This window comes from Priapulus caudatus, unplaced genomic scaffold (genome assembly GCF_000485595.1).
Source record: "Priapulus caudatus unplaced genomic scaffold, Priapulus_caudatus-5.0.1 Scaffold327, whole genome shotgun sequence".
NCBI classification, from domain to species: Eukaryota; Metazoa; Priapulida; class Priapulimorpha; order Priapulimorphida; family Priapulidae; genus Priapulus; species Priapulus caudatus.
This window is the reverse complement of record NW_014577388.1, coordinates 185,157-211,439: the sequence shown is the minus strand read 5'-3', so window position 1 is coordinate 211,439 and position 26,283 is coordinate 185,157. Positions and strand designations below refer to the sequence as shown.

The 26,283-nt window shown below is 48.9% G+C and overlaps 1 protein-coding gene across 1 annotated transcript in view; it reads left to right on the top strand.

Moving 5' to 3' along the window:
* Nucleotides 1–26,283, top strand: part of LOC106809092 (homeobox protein Meis2-like) — a 55,580-nt gene that overhangs the window by 13,730 nt on the left and 15,567 nt on the right. The window contains exons 2-3 of the mRNA XM_014812051.1: nt 2,473–2,549; nt 21,670–21,728. Coding sequence (XP_014667537.1) covers nt 2,473–2,549; nt 21,670–21,728 — 136 coding nt within the window. The remainder of the gene's footprint in view (nt 1–2,472; nt 2,550–21,669; nt 21,729–26,283) is intronic.

Below are 26,283 nucleotides of genomic sequence, written 5' to 3'. Positions count from 1 at the left end.
CTCTCTCTCTCTCTCTCTCTCTCTCTCTCTCTCTCTCTCTCTCTCTCTCTCTCTCTCTCTCTCTCTCTCTCTCTCTCTCTCTCTCTCTCTCTCTCTCTCTCTCACGCAGTAGTGGGACATTAAGACATGGCAAATGGCAAGGAGACACGATAATTCATGTCGAAAAACACGAGATTAGAACACTGACAGTCGAGTTCTGCTCAGCGAGAAGAAGGCGGGTGAACGAGAGAGGGGTATGTGAGACATAAAGGAAGAGAGACATTCAGAAAGAGAGGAGGGAGAGAGCAAGTGAGAGAGAGAGAGAGACAGAGTGAGAGGGAAGTACGAGAGAGAAAGACACACACACAAGGGAAGAAAGACGATGCGTTTGGCTCGGTTCAATTAGCATTTCTGTCAGATTCCACCGTGGATAAGCACTCCTTCCCCGGGCGCGGCATGTTTAATAGCGTTTTGATGATCGTGTTGTCGATTGTTGATGCTTTTACGGCCGCCAATTATGACATCGGGCGAGGACATGCAGATTGGCGCTGCTGTCGGCTTTATGATGCCGTAACAGCTCCCCAGCGATGACATGCGAAGCCATAAAGCCCGCGCAGCCTCCCGCGGTCGCATCCCGAGCTCGCCGCGCCACGCACGGGGGGCAAGGGTTTCAATTACCACCGCAAAGTGTCGTACGGGGAGAGAGCCGGCGCGTTTGTTGTCACCACCGCGTTACGGTCGTCTCATTGCCTTCGCGCACGTGCCGGTATATGTAATAAAGTCTGCGGTCGCCACGCGGCGCGCGCGTCGACGCAATAAGCGATACTTTATGGCAGCCGACGACTCACTAATCGCAATGATTCGCATCGCATAAAAAACGCCGGCTAACTAACACACACGTTATATGGTCTCATCGTGTACATGCACCGCCTCCACGAGGCTCCGGTGGTTTCAGCGACCCACCTTTTATGGACCAATACGGAAGTTGCTGGGAAAAAAGGGAAAGCAAGCGGGAAAGGCCGAAAGCGAGAGTGAACGAGAGCGAGAGAAAGAGAGAGAGACAGCGATAGAAATAATAAGAGGAAGTGATGAAGATAAAGATAGACGATTAATAATTAGACCGCCGGAGATGCTTATATAAGAATATTGACATCTATCTGTCTGTCTGTCTGTCTGTCTGTCTGTCTGTCTGTCGATCTATCTATCTATCTATCTATCTATCTATCTATCTATCTATCTATTTATCTATAACTGTCCCCTCTCTCCCTCGCCCCATCACTCTCTCTGCCTTCTCTCTCCACCTCTCCCCCTTTCTCTCTCTCTATCTCTCTCTCTCTTCCCATTCTTGCTCCCTCCCCTTCACTCTCTATCTATCTTTATCTCCCCCCTTTCCCGCTCCTTTCTCTATCTCCGTTGCGTTTCCTCTCCCCTCCTCTCCCCTCCTCTCCCCGCATCTCTCCTCCCTTCTCTCTCTCTCGCTCGCACTGGCATCGCGGCGTGGCTAAATGACAGCGCGTCTCGGGAGACAGGCGGCGAGCCGGCAAGAGCTGTCCGCGGAGTCTCCGACCTCTTCAAATTACGTTTTCTAAATGAGAGAGTGAGGCCCGACGTCACGCTGATGGAGCCCTTAGGCTTAATGGGAGCGACAAGGCACGCACGCACGCACGCACGCACGCACGCACGCACGCACGCAAGCACGTGAACAGTAAAGCCGCGCTCGTTTTCCCCTCCGAAAGGAGGATGCTAATTTGTTCGCGCGATAGCAGCACACACTTGATTGTTCATTACGCTGTGATGAATTAATTGTTGTTGTTGCTGTTTCTGTTGTCGATGTTGTTGTTGTTGTTGTTGTCGTTGTTGCTGCTACTGCTGCTACTGTTGTTGTTGTTGTTGTTGCTGTTGTTGTTGTTGTTGTTGCTGTTGTTGTTGTTGTTGTTGTTGTTGTTGTTGTTGTTGTTGTTGTTGTTGTTGTTGTTGTTGTTGTTGTTGTTGTTGTTGTTGTTGTTGTGTTTGTTGCGGCGGCGGTTCGAGTCGCTGATTTAATTTTTGAGAATACATACTTTGATATTGATACGTTTGATATTTTGAATGATTTTGATACGTGTTTGATGTGAGTTTCGCACGCATGGCATAGGAGTAGCTAGTGTGCCATTTTGATGCTGAAATTACAATTTTGATTAGATTATGTGAATTCGGGTGAAGAGGCTTTCAAACTGCCTTGGCGTTAGTTTCTTAGTTACATCTTCTTTTGGTGATAGCCGTTATATGAAGACATATATGATATGTTATCCCTGTCGAGAAGAATCTTCGCCAAGTGTAATCATTAAAGTAATTCGAGTTGATAACATTGGCATTTTTTCGTCCGTGCGTTTTTATGCTTCTCACGTGATGTAGTCGTCATATGATGATTCGTCATATCTCAGTAGCCTGCGTTCGCGTGACACCGTTGGGTAATTAACATACGTGTAATGTTGTTTTGTCCCTCCATTGCAGCACCCGTACCCGTCGGAAGATCAAAAGAAGCAGTTGGCATCAGATACAGGACTCACTATTCTACAGGTTAATAACTGGTGAGTTATGGTTTCATTGCCGATCAGAATGTTCTCACGTTTTCTCAAAGGCTTATCTATTAAGAGGTGACCTGCCAGGCGTGTGAACATACGGAGAGAGGTGGGGAGGGGAGTGAGGATGAGGTTGGGAGCGAGAGAGATGGAGGGAGTGAGAATTAGGGTGGAAGCGAGGGAGAGGGGTTGAGAGACAGCGCGAGAGAGTGCGGGGAGAGAGATAAAGAGGCAGGCACATAGCAAGAGAGAGATAGAGAGAGAAAATGGAGGAAGAGAGGAGGAGAGATTTGAGTTGAACCGTGGTTGCTCAATCAGCACACCGTGTGTAGGTAGGATAGACGGGCTGCATCTGAACTATATCACATGCAGACAGTCGTCGTAGCCTACATACCTGGAGGCAGGACGTCGGCACCTCCCCCCAGGGTCGGGACAAGGAGTGACAGTAACGGGGTGAAGATCCGGTGATGCTCCGCCCGCCTTCTATCGCCCATCCACTTGTTGCTGCCGTGTGACCTCCGCAGCTGGCCCGGTGCCGCTCTCCCTCCGCCGTGTTTGTGCAATTAAGGCCGCTAATGGCGAAAAAGTTGCAGACATGAAATGAAAGTCATTCATCACGCTGCTGTCAGGCGGGGGTAAATATTTAATCCCGCAGCCTCGGCGATCGCCAGTCGCCAACTCCCGCTAACTTCATTTCGGCTAGATAGCGCTGCAGCCGCGTGAACGCAGCGAGTACAGTCTGCAGAGACTATAGCGTGGCGGAAGGATCGGTCGGTGGGGGCGTGAGAGGGAGGATCGGTGGTTGGGAGGAAGAGTAGGATGATGGGTGGTGGAAGGATCGGTCGGTGGGCGCGTGAGAGGGAGGGTCGGGGCGTGAGAGGGAGGATCGGTGGGTGGGAGGAAGGGTATCATGGTGGGTGGGAGTGTGGGGTGGTAGATGGATAGGTCGGTGGGGGCGTGGGAGGGAGGATCGGTGGGTGGGAGGAAGAGTAGGATGATGGGTGGGAGTGTAGGGTGGTGGAAGGATCGATCGCTGGGGGTGTGGAAGGGAGGATCGGTGGGTGGGAGGAAGGGTAGGATGGCCGCTGGGAGTGTGGGGTGGTAGATGGATAGGTCGGTGGGGGCGTGGAAGGGAGGATCGGTGGGTGGGAGGAAGGGTATCATGGTGGGTGGGAGTGTAGAGTGGTGGATGGATAGGTCGGGGGGTGGGTGGTAAAGTATCGTCGTGGGTGTTAGGGTCAGACGGTGGATGGGTCGGTCGGAGGGTGGGTGTTAATGTAGGGCGGATGGGTCGGTGGGTGGTGGCGTGGGTGGATGTTATAGTGTCGGTGGATGGCTGGTAGTGTAGGGCGGTGGCCAAGATGGTCGGTCGGTGGTTGGGTGGTGATGTCAGTTTACCGGGTACAAGTCGATGCATTGGTTCGGACCAGGCCGGTCGGTGGATGGGCCCCACTAACCACAAGGTGTTGTTGGGGTGGTAAATGCTCGGGTGGTGCTGGGGGTATGTGGGCGGATGCGTGTATGTGGTTGTGGTGAGTAATGCTTGGGTGGTGATGGGCGAAGGTAGGTGAATGGATGTGGGTGGTAGTATGTGGGTGGTGGGTGGTGGTATGTGGGTGGTGGGTGGTGGTATGTGGGTGGTGGGTGGTGGTATGTGGGTGGTGGGTGGTGGGTGGTGGTATGTGGGTGGTGGGTGATGCTGGTATCAGTCGGTGAGTGGATGGTGCAGATGAGGGTGGGAAGCAGGGTGTGGGTGGTGGGTGGTCGGGGTAGTGTTGGAACTGAAAATGTCCCTCGGGACGTGTAGGTTGACCTGTCGTTACGCCTGGGAATGGTGTTACTGCTCCGTCGAGTTATTTACGATCACTGCTCGGCTGTGGAGAGCCAGAGTGACCATCTGTTTATAAACACGTTGTCCTCGGTTAGGCCTAGCTCGTACTTTAACCCCTTCTCATCCGCGCGCCAAAACTTTTCCTACTCCATCCATTTTCCATCCATCTCACGCTATCCTCTTCCTTTCACGTTTCTTTTGTTTATTCATTGCCCTATTGCCTGCTCCCTCGATCACAAACTCTACCCTCTACCTCACCCACCCACCCTTCCTGTCTGTCTCCCACATCGTTTCCAATGCTACATCCTACCAATCTCCTGCATCTACTGGCCATGTTTTATCGGTTCTCTTCTCAACATTTCTTTGCGAACTAAACGCTACGATTCGGGGAGCATACCACGATGGTATTCCTGGTTTCATCTACGTCCGAGTGCGTGCGTGCGTGCGTGTGTGCGCGCGCATGTACGTCCGTGCATATATAACTACGCGGAGTTAGGGCGCCACTAAGTCCATCGTAAGTGAGCTAATCTCTGTTACGCGCCCGCCGTTACCGCCTAAAGCCCTCCTGCACGTAAACAGTTTATGTTGCTCGCAGCGCGGGTCTGCTGCGACCACGCAGGCAGGCAGGGAGGGCATGACGATGCGTGTTGTGAACCCTACTAACAAGCGCTATCGACGACCCGCGCGTTTATTTTCCGAGTCCGCAGCGCGCCACGGTAAACATAATAAACACCCCAGCGGCCGTTTGTGTGTCTAGCGATTTAGGCTGCGTGTTTGTAAGTTTGGAGATTCGCCGAGCGAGCGCCATTAAACCGGTGTCTCATTACCCTTCCCGCGCCCAGCTCGCTCTGACTACCTCTTCCAGTGAGAGAGAGAGAGAGAGAGAGAGAGAGAGAGAGAGAGAGAGCGCAGAGTTTGCCTCTGCCTGTCGCATGCAGCTGTAGTTATTCTGTCCTTTCTCTCGTTCCCTCTCTCCCTCTCTGTCTGTCTGTCTGTTTGTCTCTCTATCTCTCTCCCGCTCAGTCTCTATTTTTCTTTCAATCGTTCTCTATTCTCTCTACACGCACGCACGCGCACGCATACACACACGCACGCACGCACACACGCACACACAACACATATATATTTATATATATATATATATAATATTATATATATATTATATATATATATATATACATATATATATAATATTATAACAAACGCAAAAAAGATTTAGCTAACTGATGTTAAGTTATGCAGACGAATTGAATTTTCGATCATCCAGTCTCCAACACATTGCACGTACAATGGAGTCATTCAAAGATAATTGCATCAGTGAATTCAATCTTTATTCATGTTCTAAATCTTTATACTATAATAGCCCAGCAGGAATTTTATATCCTTATCCTCTTTATTCGTTCTCTTTTTCTCTCTCGTCTCGTCCTCTCCTCTCATCTCTCCATATTAATATATAGTATATATATACTAATATATATATATATATATATATATATAATTTATTTTGATATATATATACCTATATATATATATATACATCAATATATATGCGTGCTGCTATGCTCATGCGTGCGCCTGTCCGCTTGCACACCGCGCACCTCAGCGCGGAACCTGACCCCATCAGCAACCTCATGTGCGCATACAGGCCGCAACAACATCAGTAGCAACAAGCAGGGCAGGCGCTGATGATCGGCGACATAAAATAATTGTTCGGTGACAGTCAAGAGACGATTTGCCAGTACACGAGACGCAGAAGCCCAACCAGTTTTTACAGTCACTAACGAATCATTAGGAGCTCAATGAAATCGTCCAGCTCGACGTCCAGTCATAAGACGCTGGCCAGCGCCTTGCCGTTAACGGCCATAGCTCACCGGCCGAATCGATCGCAACGTCGCCCATCGTCATCGCCCCATCGCCAGCCACGCGCTGATGTGCGCGGGAGATAGATAGAAATACGATAGAGATGATTATGGGGGGGTTATCTATTTGGCTTCTTCTTGTTTTTTTCTAAAAATAAAAAGAACTATAAAAACAAAAGTAAAAAAAAACAAAAAAGGACATAACAAAAAAAAAAAAAGAACAAGAATACGAAAAGGAAAAAAAAAAAAATAAAAGTATAAAAAAAAAGAAAAAAAAAAAAAGAAGCAAAACTAAATAAACAGAAAAAAAAAAAAAAACAAAAAAAAGAGAGAAAAGAAAAAAAGAAATAAAAAAAAAAAAAAAAAAAACACAAGAAAAAGGAAAAAATAAAACAAACAAAAGAAAAAAAAAAATAAAAAATGTAGTGAAAGACAAAAAAAAAAATAAAAAACAAAAGGAACTAAAACCCTGTGGAAATACGTTCTATCATTAAATCAAGAGCTAAATAAACACTTTTAATTAGTTATATATTATAGTATTATTAGCTCTTGTTAATAATTATGTATATTATATATATATAATTATATATATATATATATATAATAGGCTATTATATAAAATACAATAGTATAGTATAACCTGACTTTAGACAAACGAAGGTTTGTTATTTATTGCGATTTATGTTCTTTTGAGGGCAAGTAATATCGCGTTATATCTTGTTCAGTATCAACGCTGTATTATTATAATATAATATATATTATTAATACTTAGATATAATGGCAATATTGCACACACATACACAAACAACACACATCACACACACGTCACACACACAACAGAGCACACACAACACATACACAACCGGGGCCACACACACACAACACAAGACACCACAAGCACACACACACACACACACACACACAGCACACGATGTTGTGTCATATACACAACACCCACACACCGAGCGCACACACGACACACAGGCCATGTGGCCACACACACACACACACCACCACACACACCACAGACAACCACCACACACAACACAACCATCGTAGCACACGCACACACACATCACATACATATACACAGCACACCCACACACACAGTGGGCACACACCGCACACACACGCACACAGCAACGAGCACACGACACAACCACACCACACATCAACCACACAACACACCACACCACAACACACAGGTCACGTCAACATGACAGGCACAGACACGTGCGCACACACACACACCTCAACCCATCGCGACGCTTACACGCGAAGCAGAGAAAGATGAGAGCAGAGAGAGAGAGAGAGGAGAGAGAGAGAGAGAGAGAGAGAGAGAGAGAGAGAGAGAAGAGAGATGAAGGAAAGGATACACACAACAGTACGAGCACTTCTCGACTGTTTTCGAGCTTAGATTTATATCATTCGCCACGATTCTACTCGCCATTTCGCCCTCGGGCCACGGCCCGAGGTCGCTAAATACGCTTCCTGTTCGGCTAAACGCTCCAACTATTCAGGAGCGTTCCCACTTTAATGTCATTATATCGTGATTATAAAAGAGATAGTAAAGGGGGGTTTGGATTGAATAAATTAGATATCAAGGCGGGGTTTGATATGAAATAGATAATCAGGGGGGTGGCATCCGATATCCAATTACATATCAAGGGGGGTTATATATGAAATAGATTATCGAAGGGGGTTATATAGGGTATATAGGGAGGAGGCAGAGCAAGTTTTGAGACTGGGTATGGTTCGCGTTCGTTTCGCTGGGACTTCGTTGCTCGAGCAAGCGAAAATACATGAGCGGGGGCGCATGTTCGCTTTGTTTCGGTTGCTAGGACTTCGTTGCTCGAGCAAGCCGAAAATACGGCACGCGAGGCGCATGTTCGCTTGCGTTTCGTGGACTTCGTTGCTCGAGCAAGCGAAATACGGAGGGCGCGGGCCATGTTCCTTCGTTTCCGCTGGCACTTCGTTGCTGCGAGCAAGCGAAATAGGAGCGGGGCCGATGTTCGCTTCGTTTCGTGGACTTGCGTTGCTCGACAAGCGAAATACGAACGGGCCGATGTTTTCGCTTCGTTCGCGCTGGACTTCGTTGCTCGAGCAAGCGAATACAGAGCGGAGGCCATGTTCGGCTTCGTTTCGCTGCACTTCGTTCTCGAGCAGCAGAAATACAGAGCGGGGCCATGTTCGGCTTCGTTTCGGCTCGTGGACTTCCGTTGCTGCGAGCAAATTGAATATACAGAGCTAGGGCCATGTTCCGTTCGTTTCGCTGGACTCGGTTGCCGAGCAGCGAATAACAGACGCGGGGCCATGTTCACATTCGTTGTGGCATGGACTTCGTTGCTCGAGCAAGAAATATACAGAGCGGGGCCGCATGTCGCTCGTTTCGCTGGACTTCGTTGCTCGTAAGCAAGCGATATACACGAGTGGGGCCAATGTTCGTTCGTCCGTTGACTTCGTTGTCGAAGGCAAGCAAATACAGCAGCGGGCAGGCCATGTTCTCGTTGCGTTTCGGCTGAAACTTCGATTGTCTCGAGCAAAGCGAAATTACAAGAGCGGGCCATGTTCGCGGTTCGTTTCGCTGGACTTTCGTGCTCCGATGGAAGCGAAATACAGAGAGGGGCATGCGCTATCGTTTCGCTGGACTTCGTTGCTCGAGCAGCGAAATTAACGCGAGCGGGGGCCATGTTCCTTCGTTTCGCTGGACGTTGCGTTGCATCGAGCAAGCGAAATACGGAGCGGGGCCATGTTGCTTTGTTTCGCTGGACTTCGTTGCTCGAGCAAGCGAAATATCAGACCGGCATGTTCCTGCTTCGATTTCGCTGGACTTCGTTGCCGAGGCAGGAGAAATACAGAGCGGGGCCAATGTTCGCTTCGTTTCGCTGGACTTCGTTGCTCGAGCAAAGCGAAATACATAGCGGGGCCATGTTCGGTTCGTTTCGCTGGACTTCGTTGCTCGAGCAAGCGAGATACAGATCTAGAGCGGGGCCATGTTCGCTTCGTTTCGCTGGACTTCTTCGTTGCTCGAGCAAGCGAAATACATAGCGGGGCCATGTTCGCTTCGTTTCGCTGGACTTCGTTGCTCGAGCAAGCGATATACAGAGCGGGGCCATGTTCGCTTCGTTTCGTTGGACTTCGTTGCTCGAGCAAGCGAAAGATACCAGATGCGGGCCAGCCATGTTCGCTTCGTTTGCTGGACTTCGTTGCTCGAGCAAGCGAAATTACAGAGCGGGGCCATGTTCGCTTCGTTTCGCTGGACTTTACGTTGCTCGAGCAAGAGAAATACAGACGGGGCCATGTTCGCAGTTCGTTTCGCTGGACTCGTTGCTCGAGCAAGCGAAATACAGACGGGCCATGTTCGCTTCGTTTCGCTGGACTTTTCGTTGCGCTGAGCAAGCGAAATACAGAGCGGGTAGGGAGCTTTCCATTTGAGAGACAGCAGCTAGGGAATAAACATGTATCATAATTTCTTATATTTCTTATTATTAATATATATGAAAACCTTCAATCGAAGTACCATTTGATATTAATAAGAAAAAATATATGCGTGACTCCTGTTTCATGTGTAAATGGTATTTTAGCTGCCATAGTATGGACATTATTGTAATCAAAATATTATAATAACAGCTGAAATAGTAGGCTTGCATTCAAACAATGTTATGATTATAATATTATTTTATGTTTATTAATGAATGCTATTTAATTATTGAATGTTCGTTGCTTTATGTTGTGTGTGTTGTGCGACCCCCAACAACGAGTAGCCAACCTCCTTGGAGTATGAACATGTAGTACAAACAAGGAGTTTAAACATGTTGATTCTATTCGCCTCTCATTCCCGTAGCTTCGTTGATCCGCTTATGTCTGTGTCGGTGTCTTGTGTTCCCCGGGCACATGTGGTAGTTTGTTCTTGCTTGTGTGCATGGCTGTTGGTCAGCTGCAGTGTGTACGTGTCAAGCATTGCCTGCTGCTGTCCGTGTGCGGCTGTAATATTCGGCGTGCTTGTTGATGGAGTGTGTGTGTGTGTGTGTGCGCGCGCGCGCGTGTGGTGCGTACGAGTGTGTGCGTGCGCGTGTGCATGTGTGTGTATAGTTTGATATTGTAGGAATTTGTAAACGTTAAACGTATATATAGTTGTTAGCTGTATCATGTTTACTTTGTTCCAATTAATATACTTGGTTTGAAAAAACCGTAAAAGATACTTATTCGAGTATTTTCGTCAGTTTTTACATGAAACAGAACACAAAACAGAATGTGTGTGCTGCTGTGTGTGGTCCGTATCTGTCCCTGTGTTTAGCGTAATGATATTGTGCTCCCGCCCGTAACGAGAATTATTAAATATGTGTACCGTGTGAGTGCGCTAAATTAATTTTAAATAAATAAATAATTACAGAATAATTTGCATCAACAAAATATTAAAAAAATAATAATTGATTAAAGTAAATAGACAAAGGAAGTCAACGAAATAATTACGTTCCTCAACTGCACGGCGGCCGGTTTTGAGTGTGGCCATTTCCCGATTGTAACAATGCCCTAGCCGATAAAATGATGTAGGCCTTGTGCGTGTTACGTAGCCTCGCTACCGTCACGATATACCGTGTTAAATGACAATGAAATGAGTTAAATGTGGGTTAGGAAGATATAATTATGAGTTCATATTATAGCGAGTTACGCACAGAAGGACGCTAGGCATCTATTCTACGGAACACACCGCGACCACAGGAGGTAAAGACTAGTATTGTGATGTGAAATAAACTTGTTGTATCATTCCGCCAGTCGATTCGGAGTTGTGAACAGATTACAGTATGAACAGGTGGCTTCGTTCGCTATAGTATAGAATTAGCAATTTGTAAGAAGAGAGTGGAGAGAACAGTCAGATAGAGCTTCTCTGGGCGGGGCGTGTGTACACGCGCACACACGGACACTGTCAGCAGGTGCAATGTGTCTAAGCCGCTTACGACCATTAGATTTGCAGACACACATTGTCAACAAAACTACGCCTCTCTCACTCTTTCTCTTCTCTCACCCATCTCTCTCTCTCTCTCCTCGTGTCTCTTCTCGGTCGTCTCTCTCTCTCTCTTCTCCTCTCTTCTCTCTCTTTTCTCTTGTCTCTCTCTCTCACAGCGACACATCGCTCTCCTCTGCCGCCTTCTCTTTCTCTGCTTTCTCGGGATGGAACTACGAGGTCATGTCTTTCTCAATGCCCACCTCTTTCTGCTCTCCTCGGCTTTTCTCTGTGCCTCTATCTAATCGTTCTCTCACTCTACCTCACTTCTCTCTGCCTCTAACTCCCCGCCTCTCTCTCTCCTTCTATCTCTCCTCTCTCCTCTTATCTCTCCCTCTTTGACTTACCCTATGCCTGCTCTATCTCCTTCTAACTCTCTCCTCTGTCTCCGCTCACTCGCCTCTCTCTTCTGCTCTCTTATGCCATCTCTTGTCTCCCTGTCTTCCGCCTGCTACCACTCTACCTCACTCTATCTCTCTCTGTAACGATGTTTATCTGCTTACTCTCACTCTGTCATTCTCTCTCACTCGCCTCTTTCGCCTCCATTTCTCTTCGTCCTCTCCTCTCTGTTCCTCGCAAGGAGATGCGAACACTACCCCTCGTCTCTAATTTGCTGGCTCGACCAGCGAAGTCCAAGCGAAACGGAAGCAAAATGGCGCCTCCGCTGGTGTATTTGCTTCTCGAGCAGCGAAGGCTAGTAGAAACGAAGGGAAGAGCCCCGCTCGTATTTTCGCGCTGGTCGAAGCAACGCGAAGTCGCAGCCGAAAACAAGCGAACATGGCCCCCTCCGTATTTCGGTGCGCGAGCGAACGCGAAGTCCAGCAGCGAAACGGAAGCGAACATGGCCCCGGCTCTGTTATTCTCGCTTGCTCGAGCATAACGAAGTGACAGCGAAGAGTCAGCGAGAACGAAGCGAACATGGCCCGCTCTGGTATTTCGCATTGCTCGAGGCAACGAAGTCGCAGCGAATCGACAGCGAGCATGGCCGCCCCTCCGTATTTCGGTTGCGGCGATTCGCAAGCGAGTCCAGCGAAACGAAGCGACAGCATGGCGCCCGTCGTGTATTTCGCGTTGCTCGAGGCAACGAAGTGCAGCGAAGTCGCAGCAGAAACGAAAGCCGTAACATGGCCCGCTCTGTATTTAAGCGTTGCTCGAGCAACGAAAGTGCAGCGAAGTCCAGCGAATAACGAATGGCGAACATTGGCCGTCGCTCCGTATTTCGCTTGCTCGCAGCAACGAAGTCCAGCGAAAACGAAGCGAAAATGGCCCCGCTCCGGGTATTTCGCTTGCTCGAGCAACGAAGTCCAGCGAAACGAAGGAACATGGCCTCGGTCGCGTATTTCGCTTGGCTCGAGCAACGAAGTCCAGCCAAACGAAGGCGAACATGGCCCCGCTCTGTATTTCGCTTGCTCGAGTGCACGAAGTCCAGCGAAAACGAAGCGAACATAACCCCAAGTCTCAATTGCTTGCTCGCCATCTATATACCCTATATAACCCCCCCTTGATATCTATTTCATATATACGCCCCCGTTGATATGTAATTGATATTCGATGCACGGCCGCCCCTTGATATCTATTTCATGATCTATATACCCCCCTTGAATCTCGATCCACGCCCTCCTTTATATCTCTTTTATATCAGGACATTATAATGACATTAAAGTGGGAAACGCTCCCTAATGGAGCACCAGCCCTTCTGTTCGCTGCTGCGGCGTCTTCATGGCACGCGCACACAACCTCGGCTGTTGCGAACACATAGATACCGCAGCGCCGCCACGCGCGTCGTCTGCGAAATTACGGCCCACGATTCCCTCGTGAACATGTTCGCCTTCGTATATATATACTGTAGGCAGCAGATGACACGGAAAAGTAAGCAGTCCAAACTCGTTACACTATGTGTTTCTTTAACAGATACTACTGGTGAAATATATTCTAAAGATTATATATATATATATCAAGGGTCCATAATAGAAATGTTCTATTATGGACTCTTGATATATATATATATTGCTGGATTCTAAAATGCATTTGGTATGTGATTTTTAGCAATAGTATTGTAGCAGATATTAACCGTTAGTTTGCAATAATGTCAAAAACTGGATTAGTGATGTTCTGGGACGTAAAAACCAACATTTAACGTAAAAAAAACATTTTAACGTTCTACTTATTTTAATTAAATAAGGGTCCTATACCTATTTATTTATTAATTTTAAAATTATATGATATATATATTTATATATCAGGAGTAAATAATCTAAACGGAGTTTGACACGTTTTCAACAGTGACGAGGGAATGCTGATTGTAACGGAACCAATATTCTACGGCAATTTCGGACGTATTATTCACTGGTATATTAAATCTGCATACGCACGAGAGATAGCGGGACGAGAGAGACCTGGAGAGAGAGGGAGAGAGAGGGAAAGAGAGCGAGAGAGAGGGAGAGAAAGAGAGAGAGAGAGAGAGATAGCGATAGAGAGAGAGAGCAAGAGATAGCGATAGAGAGAGAGAGATAGAGAGAAAGGGAGAGAGAAAGAGATAGAGAGAGAGAGAAATAGATAAAGAGAGACAAAGATAGAGAGAGAGAGATAGAGACAGAGAGAGAGAGAGAGAACGGGAGAGAGAGAGAGAGAAAAAGGGAGAGAGAGAGAGAGATAGATAGAGAAAAAGACAGAGAGAGAGAGAGAGAGAGAGAGAGAGAGAGAGACGCTAGAGAGAGAGAAAGAGAGAGAGCGAGCAAACCCCGTGCTCGGTAGCGTCGTAAATTTTTTCATGAGTGTGAAAAAATTATAATAGTTTTTCCGATCCTGGTGCTCCGCCCTCACCGCCGGTTTTAAGACAAGGCGTTAATTTTTTAAGGTGTTTGCAATGTTGGGCATAAACGTAGGATACGGCCGAGGGTAGGGGGGTAATGGGTTAGGGATCGTTATATATAATATTACATATGTGCTTATAGGGTTAATAGATATGAATATTGTTAGTGTTAGTGTTAGTGTTAGTGTTAGTGTTAGTGTTAGTGTTAGTGTTAGTGCTAGTGTTATGGTTAGTGCTGCGATTAAGCATCGGCGTTTCGCCAAGTTACTCACGGTCGTTGTTTGCCTGTGGGGGTAGTTAAAGCAAAGGTGATCTGTGCAGTAATAGGTAATGTGATGTATGGTTCTCTTCGAGTTGACATGACGTTCGAACACGCTGCTCTTATGAAGGAGACTAAACAAGGACGTTCCTGTGTTAAACCATTAATAGTAGTAATACCTACAGCGGAGTGTCAGGACCATATTCGGTGAAATGTGATCGTCACTAGCTGCCTTCTCCTCCCATCTATCCTCCTCTATATCTCCCCCTTTATATCTTCCTCTCTTCCTCCCTCCCTTTCGCCCACTCTCTCTCTCCCTCTCACTCACTCTCTCCCTCCCTCCTGCCCCCTTTCTCTCACTCTCTCTCTCTCTCTCTCTCTCTCTCTCTCTCTCTCTCTCTCTCTCTCGCCTCATCTCTCGCTCCACTCTATCTTTCGCTCTCGCCCATTCTCCTACAGATCCTTTGCGCGACGTTGTACTGGCACATTTCGTTCGGGGGGCCCTCTCCCTACCCTCATTACCGCCTTCCTACCGACACTATCCACCACCGCATCTCGATCTCCCCCCCCCCATCCCACCGTCCCGCTGCGCTGATGGCTCGGTTGGGATCGTAAAACCGCGGCCGGGACATTTCTGACGGACATAAACTGGCCATTAGCCTACATTCGGGCCGTGATTTACGGCCGCGGATGGGCCGTCGTCTTCGACTGATGACCAGGTGGGAGGTGCGCGCCGTGGCAGCGCCGCCGGCAGCAGCAGCAGCAGCAGCAGCTAACGCAGGGAGCGTATCGTGTTCTGTTTATTTTAGTCGCATCTCTGACTCCGCATTTCGAATTTCTGAAAACGGAGCGGGGATGGGAGGCAAGAAAGGCGGAGAAAATGGGGAAGCAAGCTCGTAAAACATGGCAGAGATGGGAGACGGGGGAAGAGAGGGAGCGATATATCTCGTAAACCATAGGAAGGAGCGGGATGGGGAAACTAGACAGTAAACCGTAGCAGCGAACGGAGAGGGGGAGGAGGAGAGGGAGAATGCTATCTCATAAACCACAGCGAGGAATGGCGGAACAGCGGAGAGAGGACTACCACCTCATAAAGCATGGTGAATCGAAGATCATGGGAGGGAGGACGGAGAGTTCCTCTGCTATCTCATAAACCATATCGGCGGGGGAAAAACACTCACGCACACTCGGGACGGCCATATTTCAAACCACATCCTAAACTATAATAAATTCTCATTGCCCGCGCCCGCCCCAGACTAGGCCACAACCAACTGAGGAGATGCGTCTTTTTAGTGTGGCGATCGGGGGTGTAGGGGACGCCACCGTCGCGCCCGCGCTGGGATATCCCTTGGCGCGATAATTTTGTAATGCGTGTATATTTCATCGGCCCTGCGCGATGTAATCCGAGGTTACGGCCGACGGCGTGAGAGATTTACGAAGATGCCTTCACGTCGGGCGTGAGCTTTTTCACAATCGCCGTTTGAGAATCTGCCACCAGCAGCGTGTAGGACGTGGTACGGGGCGCGTGATTCGTGTAAATGTAGGGGGGCTTGTGTGAAAATCTCCATCGGTTTGGCGGCGTGTGTGCTCGTGTGAAAATGATGGTGCGGTGTGTGTCTGCCTAATCGCACGCTGCTGTGTAGCCCTGCATACCCGCGTTCACCTTACTTCTCTCCCTCACCTCATGTCACCCTTTCTCAACCCACACCTTCTCACCACATCTTTCTAAGCACTTCATTTCCTCTTCACCAAACCCTCTCTCATCCACCCCCGATCAATCCACTCCCTGGTACCTCACGCCTCTCACCCGCCTTTAAGCCATCCCTCTGACCTCACCCCTCTTCATCCCGCTCACCCAACCTTATCAACCGACCCCCCTTTACCTCGCCCCTCTTCATCCCACCCCCTCCCAACCCACATGTCTCACCTCACTCCTTCCTCAACCCAGCCCTCACACCATACTCCCCCCTCACCCCGCCCCTCTCAACCCCACCGCCTCTCACCACATCTCCCTCTAGGGCTTTTTTTGGTCTGCTGCTCTCCCGGTGGCTGTGATGCTAACCCTATCTAGGGCTAACGTCGGCCCTTCGCAACCCACTGCTCTCACCCTATCGCTGCCCCTACTCGTTCCCTTGACAGGTCAGTAAATTATCGAGATCAGTTCGTAACGGTCGACGAAATTTGTGAAACTTTCCGGCGCGGAAATTCTCGTAGGATATGAAAGTTCCGTATACAGCCTCTGTACACACATGCGCATTCAAACACGCGCGTACGCGCACTCTCGTGCACGTACGCATGCTGACACACAAACGCACATACACACAAACACGCACGCACGCACGCACGCACGCACGCACGGCGCTCACACACAGAAGACACGTATACGCTTTACAGAATCATATATATATATATATATATGCGTGTGTGCGTGCGTGCGTGCGTGCGTGCGTGTGTGCGTGCGTGTACATAACGTAAGCGGAGCCGTCGTTAAATGTTACGCTCGGGTTACCGCTACTAAAATTCCGCCCCGCGTGTAATAATGAACCAGCCCATCATGTGTTGCCAATAAATTTCTCTAAACTTCACTCGCTACGCTTCGATCACTCGCATCTGTGGGGGGAAGGGCGTATAAGGATGTAGGAGAAGCGGGCATGTATGTAAGGAAATGGGTCTGTATCTAAGGTAGGGGGTCTGTATATAAAGAAAGGGGTCTGTATTTAAGGTAGGGGGTCTGTATATAAAGAAAGGGGTCTGTATTTAAGGGAGGGAGTCTGTATAAGGGATGGGGTCTGTGTGTACGGCATGGGATCTGTATGTAGAGAGGGTGTCTGTAAGTAGGGGAATGGGTCACTAGGTGTTACACTAGGAACGCTGTGTTTCCTCAGCGGCTGAAAATAAAACCCTCCGTACAACATGCGTTCCGCCGCCTGCACCTGAGCAATTAAGATGAACGGGCTCGCACGGATAATGGCTTCATCAGTAATATGAGTTCGTCTATAAGCATGGTTTTATGTTATAACGTTGCGGTTTTATCTGTGGCGATGGCTTCATCTGTGAGCGGGGCTTCATTTCCTAGCGTGGCTTCATTTCCTATCGTGGTTTCATTTCCTATCGTGGTTTCATTTCCTATCGTGGTTTTATTCCTCACAATTGTTTCATCGCCGAATATGGTTCCATTTGGAAGTATTGCTTAATCTCTTGAGTATTGCCTTATCCTAGAGTATGGCGTTGTCTGTATAAGCATAACTTCAGCACGGAACATTGCTTCATATCTGTGTAAAGCATCATCTCTGACTGTGGCTTCATCTGTGAACATAAGTTTCATCTAAGAATGGCTTTCTCACGGAGCGTGGCTCCATCTCGGCTCGACCCCGCAGCGTCCGGCTGCATGAAGACAGTCCTGCGTTTGGATTCGCGATGTTCGTAAGATGCTCGCGGATGAAGAGGCTGCGAGCAGACGGCAGCGGCGGCAGCGTCGACGACGAGCGAGAGGGTCGCGTTGGCTGCCGGCCATTTTTCTCTCCGTGCGTCTTATTACGTTTCGTTACGAAAACTCTTCGCAAATAACGGCGTGCCCGCGCGCGGCTTCGGCGCGCAATGTGACCCCGGAGACCGGCGGGTCATGCGCTGCGTCGGCGAAAATGCGCTTGCCGATGCCATTTGTTTTCATTTCGGCTGCTTTTCGTCCATTAGGCGGTCGCTCGCCGAGTGCCGACGGTGCATATCTAGGACCTAATCAGCGGCATTTGTCTTAATCAGCGACGGATTAATAAATGCCGGGATACGTACGTAGCGCGCCGCAGCGGCAGCAGAGGCGCAGGGGCATCCCCCGACCACCGCCGGTACGGTGTATGACTCACGCGAACGTACGCACGCATTCGCACGCATAAACGTACACACACGGATGCGCAGGAACGCACACATGTGCTAGCACGCAGGGACAAACGCGCACGCGTACGCGTACAGGGCGACTATGGCTTTATGCACTTATAGATATTACGCTCTGCATGGCTGGATTCTCTCTCTCTCCCCCTTTCTCTCTCTCTCTCTCTCTCTCTCTCTCTCTCTCTCTCTTTATATTTCGTCTCTACCCCTCTCTCTGTCGCTCTCTCCCTACCTCTCTCTCTCCCTTTCTCGCTCGTCTCTACCCCTCTCTCTGTCGCACCTCTTTCCCTACTTCTGTCTCTCTTTCTCTTGTATCTCCCTACCTCTCTCTCTCGCTCTGTTTCTCTCTTTGTCTTCCCCATCTTTCTGTCGCTTGCTCTCTGCTCTCTCTCCATTTCCCTCTCGTCTCTACTCCTCTCTCTGTAGCTTTTTTTCCTACATCTCTTTCCGTCTCTCCCTCTCTCTCCTCTCTCTGCCCTCTCTCTGTCGCTCGCTCTCTCATTTTCTCCCGCACTGTCGTCGTCGACGTCGCTGTGCTTTGTGCGCGCGCGCCATCGGTAGTCGTCAGCGCAGTAATGCGATAATGAAGATGGAAAGGAAACTGCGAAGCGATTCCTGTCTACGGTGTACGCACGCACGCACGCACGCACGCACGCACGCACGCACGAACGCACGCACGCACGCACGCACGGAGACGATGAAGCGTGGTGCGCCGGTTGCGTCCAGAGAGAAAAAAATGAAAGAGAGAGACAGGGAGAGAGAGAGTGCGAAATAGAGATAGAGAGCGCGAAATAGAGATAGAGAGACGGGGAGAGAGAAAAAGAGAGGGGAGAGAAGGACAGGGACTAAAGACGGGGAGAGGGATGGCTTTCACGCATCCATGTCGTGTGCGAACCCGTCTGCTACACGGCCGTGCGCCTAATCACCGATCTCATTAGCTAGCCGACTGCACGTACAAACGTCGTCTATACACGTCTCTACGCGCTCGTGACAGAGACGACGTCGCTGTGTGAACGCAGCGCGGCTAAACCCCGAGTGGTATAGCTTATTAGGTGTCTGACAGTATACGTGATTGCGTGAGATGCTGGTATGATAGCCAACTTATAGTTATGTAAGTAATTGATTACCTAACTGTGAAAAGTTCTTGGTGCGTGAGGGTGGCCGAGTTGGCTGACAAGACTGATGAAGTAGCATACGTGCGGGAGAGATCTTAAGAGTGGAAGCGGGGGTGCTGTGGTGTTAAGATGCGTGTTTAAGAGAAGGAAGCGGATGCGAGCACGCTTCGGGGAAAAAACGAGGAGAGGGTGATAGGATGGAAGCATATTTAGGGGAGAGAGCGGCTTTGAAGGTGTATATGGGGATGTAGGAGAGGAAGAAGAAGGAGGATGAGGAGGAGGAGGAGGAGGAGGAGAAGGTGAAGAAGAAGAAGAAGAAGAAGAAGAAGAAGAAGAAGAAGAGGGGGAACCGTGCTGCGACAACCGAGCACCGGCGGACTATTTCTCTTCTCGCGTCCTGACCGCGTCGTGTTTCCTGATTAACGTCGGCCGTCGCTTGTCGGCCGCCCGTGCGCGCGCGCGGCAAAGTGCTGATTTCCGCGTGGCTTCTGCGGCAGCTGCGGAGTCGGAAGCGGGGCTGCAGCGCCCGCCGCTGCTGATGTGGCAGATCCTCATCATCACCGCTGACGTACGACGCCAGCGCAAACATTTGCTCAGCGCGTCGGCGTCTCTTCGCATAGTATCGGTCAGCTGCTGGTGGCAGCTCGATGTCCCTCTGCGTGCGTGTCTCACACGCTGTCTCTGCGTGTCTCACACGCTGTCTCTGCGTGTCTCACACGCTGTCTCCACTATTCAGAAAACATGATATTGCCTACTTTCGTCACGTCTAGTTAATAGATTCGCTAGACTTGCCTTCCCCTCTCTACACCATACCGAATCCCTGCTCCTCAATCTCTTCCCACCGGATAGGGACCCTTCTCCCTGCTCCATCACCCTCTGCCAGATTCCCTGCGTTCTCCCCTTCCACGATATATACCCTGCTTTCACCCACTCCGGAAGGTAGATTCTTCGCTTCGTCTCCCTCACTTAGATCGATTCCCTGCTGCCTCCACCCATGTCAAATAGACTTTCTGCTCCTCCTTTGTCAATTAGGTTTCCTGCTACTTCCCTCTCCAGGCCGAATCCCTGCTCTATCCACCATCAGATAGAATCCGTTCTTCGTCTCTCTACTCTTCTCACTAAATAGAATCCCTGCTCCCTCCCTCTCCGCCTGACAGATCACGTGCCCCTCCCCCCTGCTACGTTGCGCTGCTGCTGCTGTTGTTGTTGTTGATGGTGATGATGGGGATAATGATGATGATGATGATGATGATGATGATGATGATGCCGCCACTGCTGCTGTTGCTGCTGTTGTTGTTGATGATGATGATAATGATGATGATGCCGCCGCTGCTGCTGCTGTTGCTGCTGTTGATGAAGATGATGATGATGATGCTGCCGCTGCTGTTGCTGCTGTTCGTGCTAGTGCTACTGCTTCCTACATGCACGCCGCGTGTGGCGCTGCCGGCTAGAGGCGAAAGATCACGCAACACAAACCAAATAGTCGTAATCAGATTGGCTAGCATTCTATTCAATCCCTAATGCGGTAATCTAATTCACGTATTTACCTCGGCGCTGCATGTGCGGCCCCGCTCGCCTTGCTTGCCCGAGCCTCACCCCCTGAGTCTCTCCTGCCCACATAAAAGCTTTTTAAATGGAATTATATGATATGATTATATGTAATTATGATGAAATATCGTGGCATTGCGTAATGCAATATATTATGTGTTTCCTACACAACAGTCGGTTTTATCTTTGCGAAAATGTGATTTATTTTTATCTGGGGAATCGGCGGGAGATTGTAGTGATTTTGGCAACTTTCTCTACTTTATTCATCCCATCGGGGAAGTGTGTGCGTGCGTGTAAGTGCCCGCGTGCGTCTGTGCTTTCTTTGAGAACTTGTGGAGATATCGGTCAGCAATTTATTATAGCTTCACCTGCGGGCTGCAATATCGCACGTGCGCTCCTGCCTGCGTTTATGTCGATGTATGCCTACGTAGCATCAGGAGTAAAAAATGGGTTTTATTCGCTCCTGGTAGCATATATATATTATATATATATAATCACCGAAAACGCTGTCAACCCCGCGTAACATGAAAGCGTGCAGCTAAACTATAAATAGAAATACAATATATATATATATATTAATATATATATATTTTTTTAATTATGTATATTTATTTATTTTAATTCATTCATTCATTCATTTATCTGTACGTACGTCTGTATAAGCAAATTACCGAATTAAATACAGATAATTTCGATCTTCCAACGACCTTCCTTACAAAACAAACGTTAAATTATTCACTTTAAGCTCGCCGACGTCTAAACGTCCTCTTGTCTGCACGCGACACTAACCGGCTGTCCTCTTGTTTTGCGCGCAGGTTCATCAACGCCCGGCGGCGGATAGTGCAGCCGATGATCGACCAGTCGAACCGCGCCGGTAAGTCGCCGCTCGTAACGGTGTTTAAGTCCCGCAAGCGTCGCTCCTCCGAGCAGTCGTCCTGTTACTCACCAGGTAAGGACCAGCCAACCCACACAACAAGCGTTCAGCCATCGTTCCTACAACTGCAAACATCCGACGAACCGGCCCGTATCTTGTCGTTAGCAAATATTCAGTGCGTTGTGGGTTTTCACGGTAGTTCGCTACCGGCCGACGCTGACGACGGGCAGGGAACACACCCGCCCGTTCGACGGGGGAGGGGAGGGGCAAAAATGTCTTTCCCGGTTGAAAATGCGAAATTTCTTTCCGCCCAAAAAAATTCGGATTTCCTGGGCAAGAGACAAGATCGAGACGGTGGCGGGGCTGGTCTCGGCGGTCGGTCCTGCGGTGTTTCAATCCGCGCCCTGACGCGTGTACGCCTGAACAGTTGGTTTGGCTGAGCCTTACAGACGCGCGTGTGCCTTCTCCATGTTTTTAATACACACTGTGATTTCTCTCGCTTCAATAACGGCAACACCTCTCTTTCTCTCTATCTCGTTTTATACTAAACTAAAAAACACCTGTGAACTAATGGCTTGACTCGTGTATAGAATGTTTGCAGTAGACCGGGAATGGTGACTAACACGCTAAACTGTTGCTATGGCGCTGCTGCGTCGTGCGCATGCTGTTTATTTATTTAGCACATATATCGTCTAATGTTCGCAAGACGGCGTATTCTTGCTATTGCTATATTTTTCAGCTCGTCTTTTTTTTTCGCCGATGTTCGTAGATCCTCTAATTGTTTCCGAAAAGAAAGCCGTGCATTGGCTGGCTCGCGCTGCAACCGTATTCATTTAAATATTTAATGGCGGCGCTGCCTCACACTGCGTGGCAACATGGTAAATTATTCTCTCTCAGACCACAAATCCACTTAAGTTACTGCATCTTTGGCTTCATAAAACTCAGAGCCCGTGAGCGAGAGACGGGAGCGAAGCGCTATTTAGAGTGTGTGAGATTTTTTCACGTACGTGCGTGATTCATATATTTATATTTATATATGTGTGTGTGTGTAAGTTCGCAGAAATGAGAGAGACAGAAGGGAGAGAGGTAGATAGAGAAATAATGGGCGAGCGGGAGAAAGACAATGTACAGCAGGGGGGAGTGAGTGGAACAGGAAGAGACAGCGATCGAGAGAGCGCGAGAGCAAGACAGATAGAAGGAAAGCGAAAAGAGATTAGATATAATTACGGATATCATTATTCGACCTTTCTTGTGTAACTCACTCGTAAACTATATATGTGTGTGTGCGTGTGCGTGCGCGCGCATGCGTGTGTGCGTGTTATATATATATATATACATATATATATAATTATATATATGAAATATTTGCGGCTGCGTACCTCGGAGCTTTCCAACCTCAAGGCGCGGCGTTTAGAGGTAGTTAGGCGGCCCAGCGGAGGGGGTGACGTCTTACGACGGTCGCTGCGTTTTTGCCGGCCAGCAGCAGGATTCTCAAGTGTTCACGGCCCGTCGGCCATCTTAAACGCGCGTCACCGCCGCGTCACGCGTTGCTTTGAGAGCGTGTGTGCAGGCCGTGAAGTCTGCTGGCCTTTGTCGCGCTGGCAGCAGCCCTGCCGCGCTGTTAAATCACGGGCGACGAGTGCAGGCATGCATTTTTATGTTTATTTTTCATTAGTCTGGGCAACCTCTCTTTTTCCCTCGCCCTCTGTTTTCTATGTGCCTCTTGTCTCTCATCTCTATCTCACTCTCTCGCTCTGTTTCTCTCTCGCCATGTGACCCTCTCTCGCGCGCTCTCTCCCCCTCCCTCTCCCTCTCTCTCTTTGTCCCCCTTTCGCGCTCGTTCTCTCTCTCTGTCTCTCTCCCTCCCACCCTCTCTCTCGTAAAGTCATTCTCTGTCCCGCACACTCTCCCCCTTTCTCTTCCTCTCTTATTCTTCCTAAAATTTCTCTGTGTCCTTATCCTGCGCTATATCTCGCATTTCCTGGCTCTCTCGCTCCGCTCACTTTTTCTACCCCAGCCCCTGTCTCTCTTTCCCCTCCCATTTCCTCTCGCTCGCTCGCTCTCTCTCTCTCTCTCGCGGCTCTCTCTCCCTCTCGCGGCTTTCTTGCCCCCCTCCTCTCTCTTTCTCTCACGGCGGACTGCGCGCTCCGTATATCAACGCGTAACGTGACAGCGACGCGTCGACTAAACGCCAGCAAAGCGGCCGTCTCCGCGCTCGCATTCACGTTCGCCCGTTAATTGCGCCGATAAATGTCGTGGCGGCCATGTTTTATTGGCAGGACCACACCTACGGCGGCCATCCCTCCTCCTTGTCTCCTCTCTCCCGCCGCACCCCCTTCTCCTTTCTTGTCGTCTCTCTCGTCTTTTCTTCTATTCCCTCGCATCGTGAACGGCCATTTAAGTCGCTTATTTATGTGCATTGCTAACAGGCCGTCGCGGAGAGGCAGCTTTCTCTCTCTCTCTCTCTCTCTCTCTCTTCAAGGGTCATTTGCCATGTTTGTTGCCCCGGAAACGCGCGGCTTTAACGCAGACGGATTGACAAATGTTCGGCAGGCAATATGCGTGCGCGCGTGAGTGAGTTATTTGACGTTGATTGCTCATTTGGTCAGCGGGCTTGTCACTCAGCCGTTCGTTTTGCATGAAATACGCGCCTGGTCAGCAGTAAAATCGCTACCGAGAGCCGCGCTAAGTAAACGCGCCTATTATACGTATATATATATATATATATTATATATATATATATATATATATATATATATTTTATATATATATATATATATTATATATATTATAGCCGACGCTATAGTACTGACGCGGCAGTCCGCGCTCGCGCAAGCGGGTAACGCTAACCGGACTGTTGGCGCACGCGCGGCGAACTCGATTGCTATCTCGATATTGGAGGCCTCTGGTGCGTTCGCCCACGCACGCCACTGGCCACGCACGTGCACATACATATAGTATATAATATCCAAGAGCTATAATACCTCTTATTATTAATTATTTATTATTATTATTATTATTATTATATATATATTTTTTTTATATATATATATATATATATATATATATATAGTCACCAGGTAGCGTTCGTGTGCAATCGACGTCTTGCGGACGACGGCCTGTCTCACAGCAGTTTGAATGTCTTGTTATATAGACCCACGTATAGACCGCGTAGCCATTGGTGACAGTCACAGCAGTCGAGCAGATCAATGTCGCAGCCATTCTATCTCGATTCGCTCACATCTCAATTATCTCTCGGGGTGAAAGTAAAAGTCGACAGACATGATGGTTGAGTCGCGCGATAGAGTCGCACGGGGAGGAGAAGAAGAAGAGGAGGAGGAGGAGGAGTGGTGGAGCGAGCGCGGGGAGTCGTGCGTTTGTTTTACGAGCGTGTATGGATCATTCTCAAGTCGCCGTAAAACGATGATATTCTCGAGCTTACGTGCTTGTGACAGGCCGCTAAGGCACTTTCAGAAAATCATTTCGGAGCCATAAACCATGCCGGCCGAGCGGTCGTTACAGACGCACAATTGCCCGTAAAAGCCTCGCCTGCGACGTAGCTACGCCATTGTGCGCGGGGGACGACGTTGCGCCGGCAGCGCGGCCATAAATAACTCACCCTGAGTCACCGCGGGACAAGCAGAATGTTTGGCGCATAGAACTCCTAATGAGCTTTCCTGCGGAAAATCACGCGTCTAGCACGGCGGATGACAATGGGAGAAGGTAAGCGTCAGCACAGAGTGCGAGAGGAATGCGAACATTAAGATGTAGGTGTGCCGTGACCCAGAAACGACCCGTCGCTAAATGATCGTCGCATTGACTCGAGACAAGTGTGCGTCTAGTCCCGCATCATTAACAAGCGAGCAGCACATCTCGTTGCAATAATCACCACTAGATGTCGTCGTCGTCGGCGGTGGAATTGTGGGCGGCTAGATAACTGGAAATGTCGCGTCTTCTCATAAAACCTGATGTTGCTCCTAAGGGCGCGCAGAGGAAGCGCATCAACGTTATTTTTTAAACATTTTTCCTGCCAAATATGTTTGTAACGATACATAGTTAAGCATGAATGAGATTGCAAGTGTCAAATACACGAAATGAATTACTCGAGACATTTAGCGCATGTGACATCACAACACCATCTTCATCTCTCACACTATGCCTTCTAGGTCTTTTCTCAGAATGCAAGCAAGCATGTACGATGTGCGTTTTCAGGACGTAACTGAGAATTAGGTGGAAGGCACTTGATTACGTTGGCTAGGCATGTTTGCTTGGAAGTTTATTTTGATGGATTCATCTCGGTCGATGTTGTTTCTAGTGAGGGCGCGACGGAGTGAGTTCGTTTCTCATAGTACCCCATTAAGTTTTCTCGTGTACGCCTTTTCCTGGGCAGCACTAATGTCTTTGCTAAAATATTGTATTTTCAGTATTAATAATAGCCCGTGGATAGTCCTAGGATCTATCCATATTTGTAGCAGCCACTACCCCCCCCCCCGTCTCCACTCCCCATCTCTCTTTATCTCTCTGTCTCTCTCTCTCTCTCTCTCTCTCTCTCTCT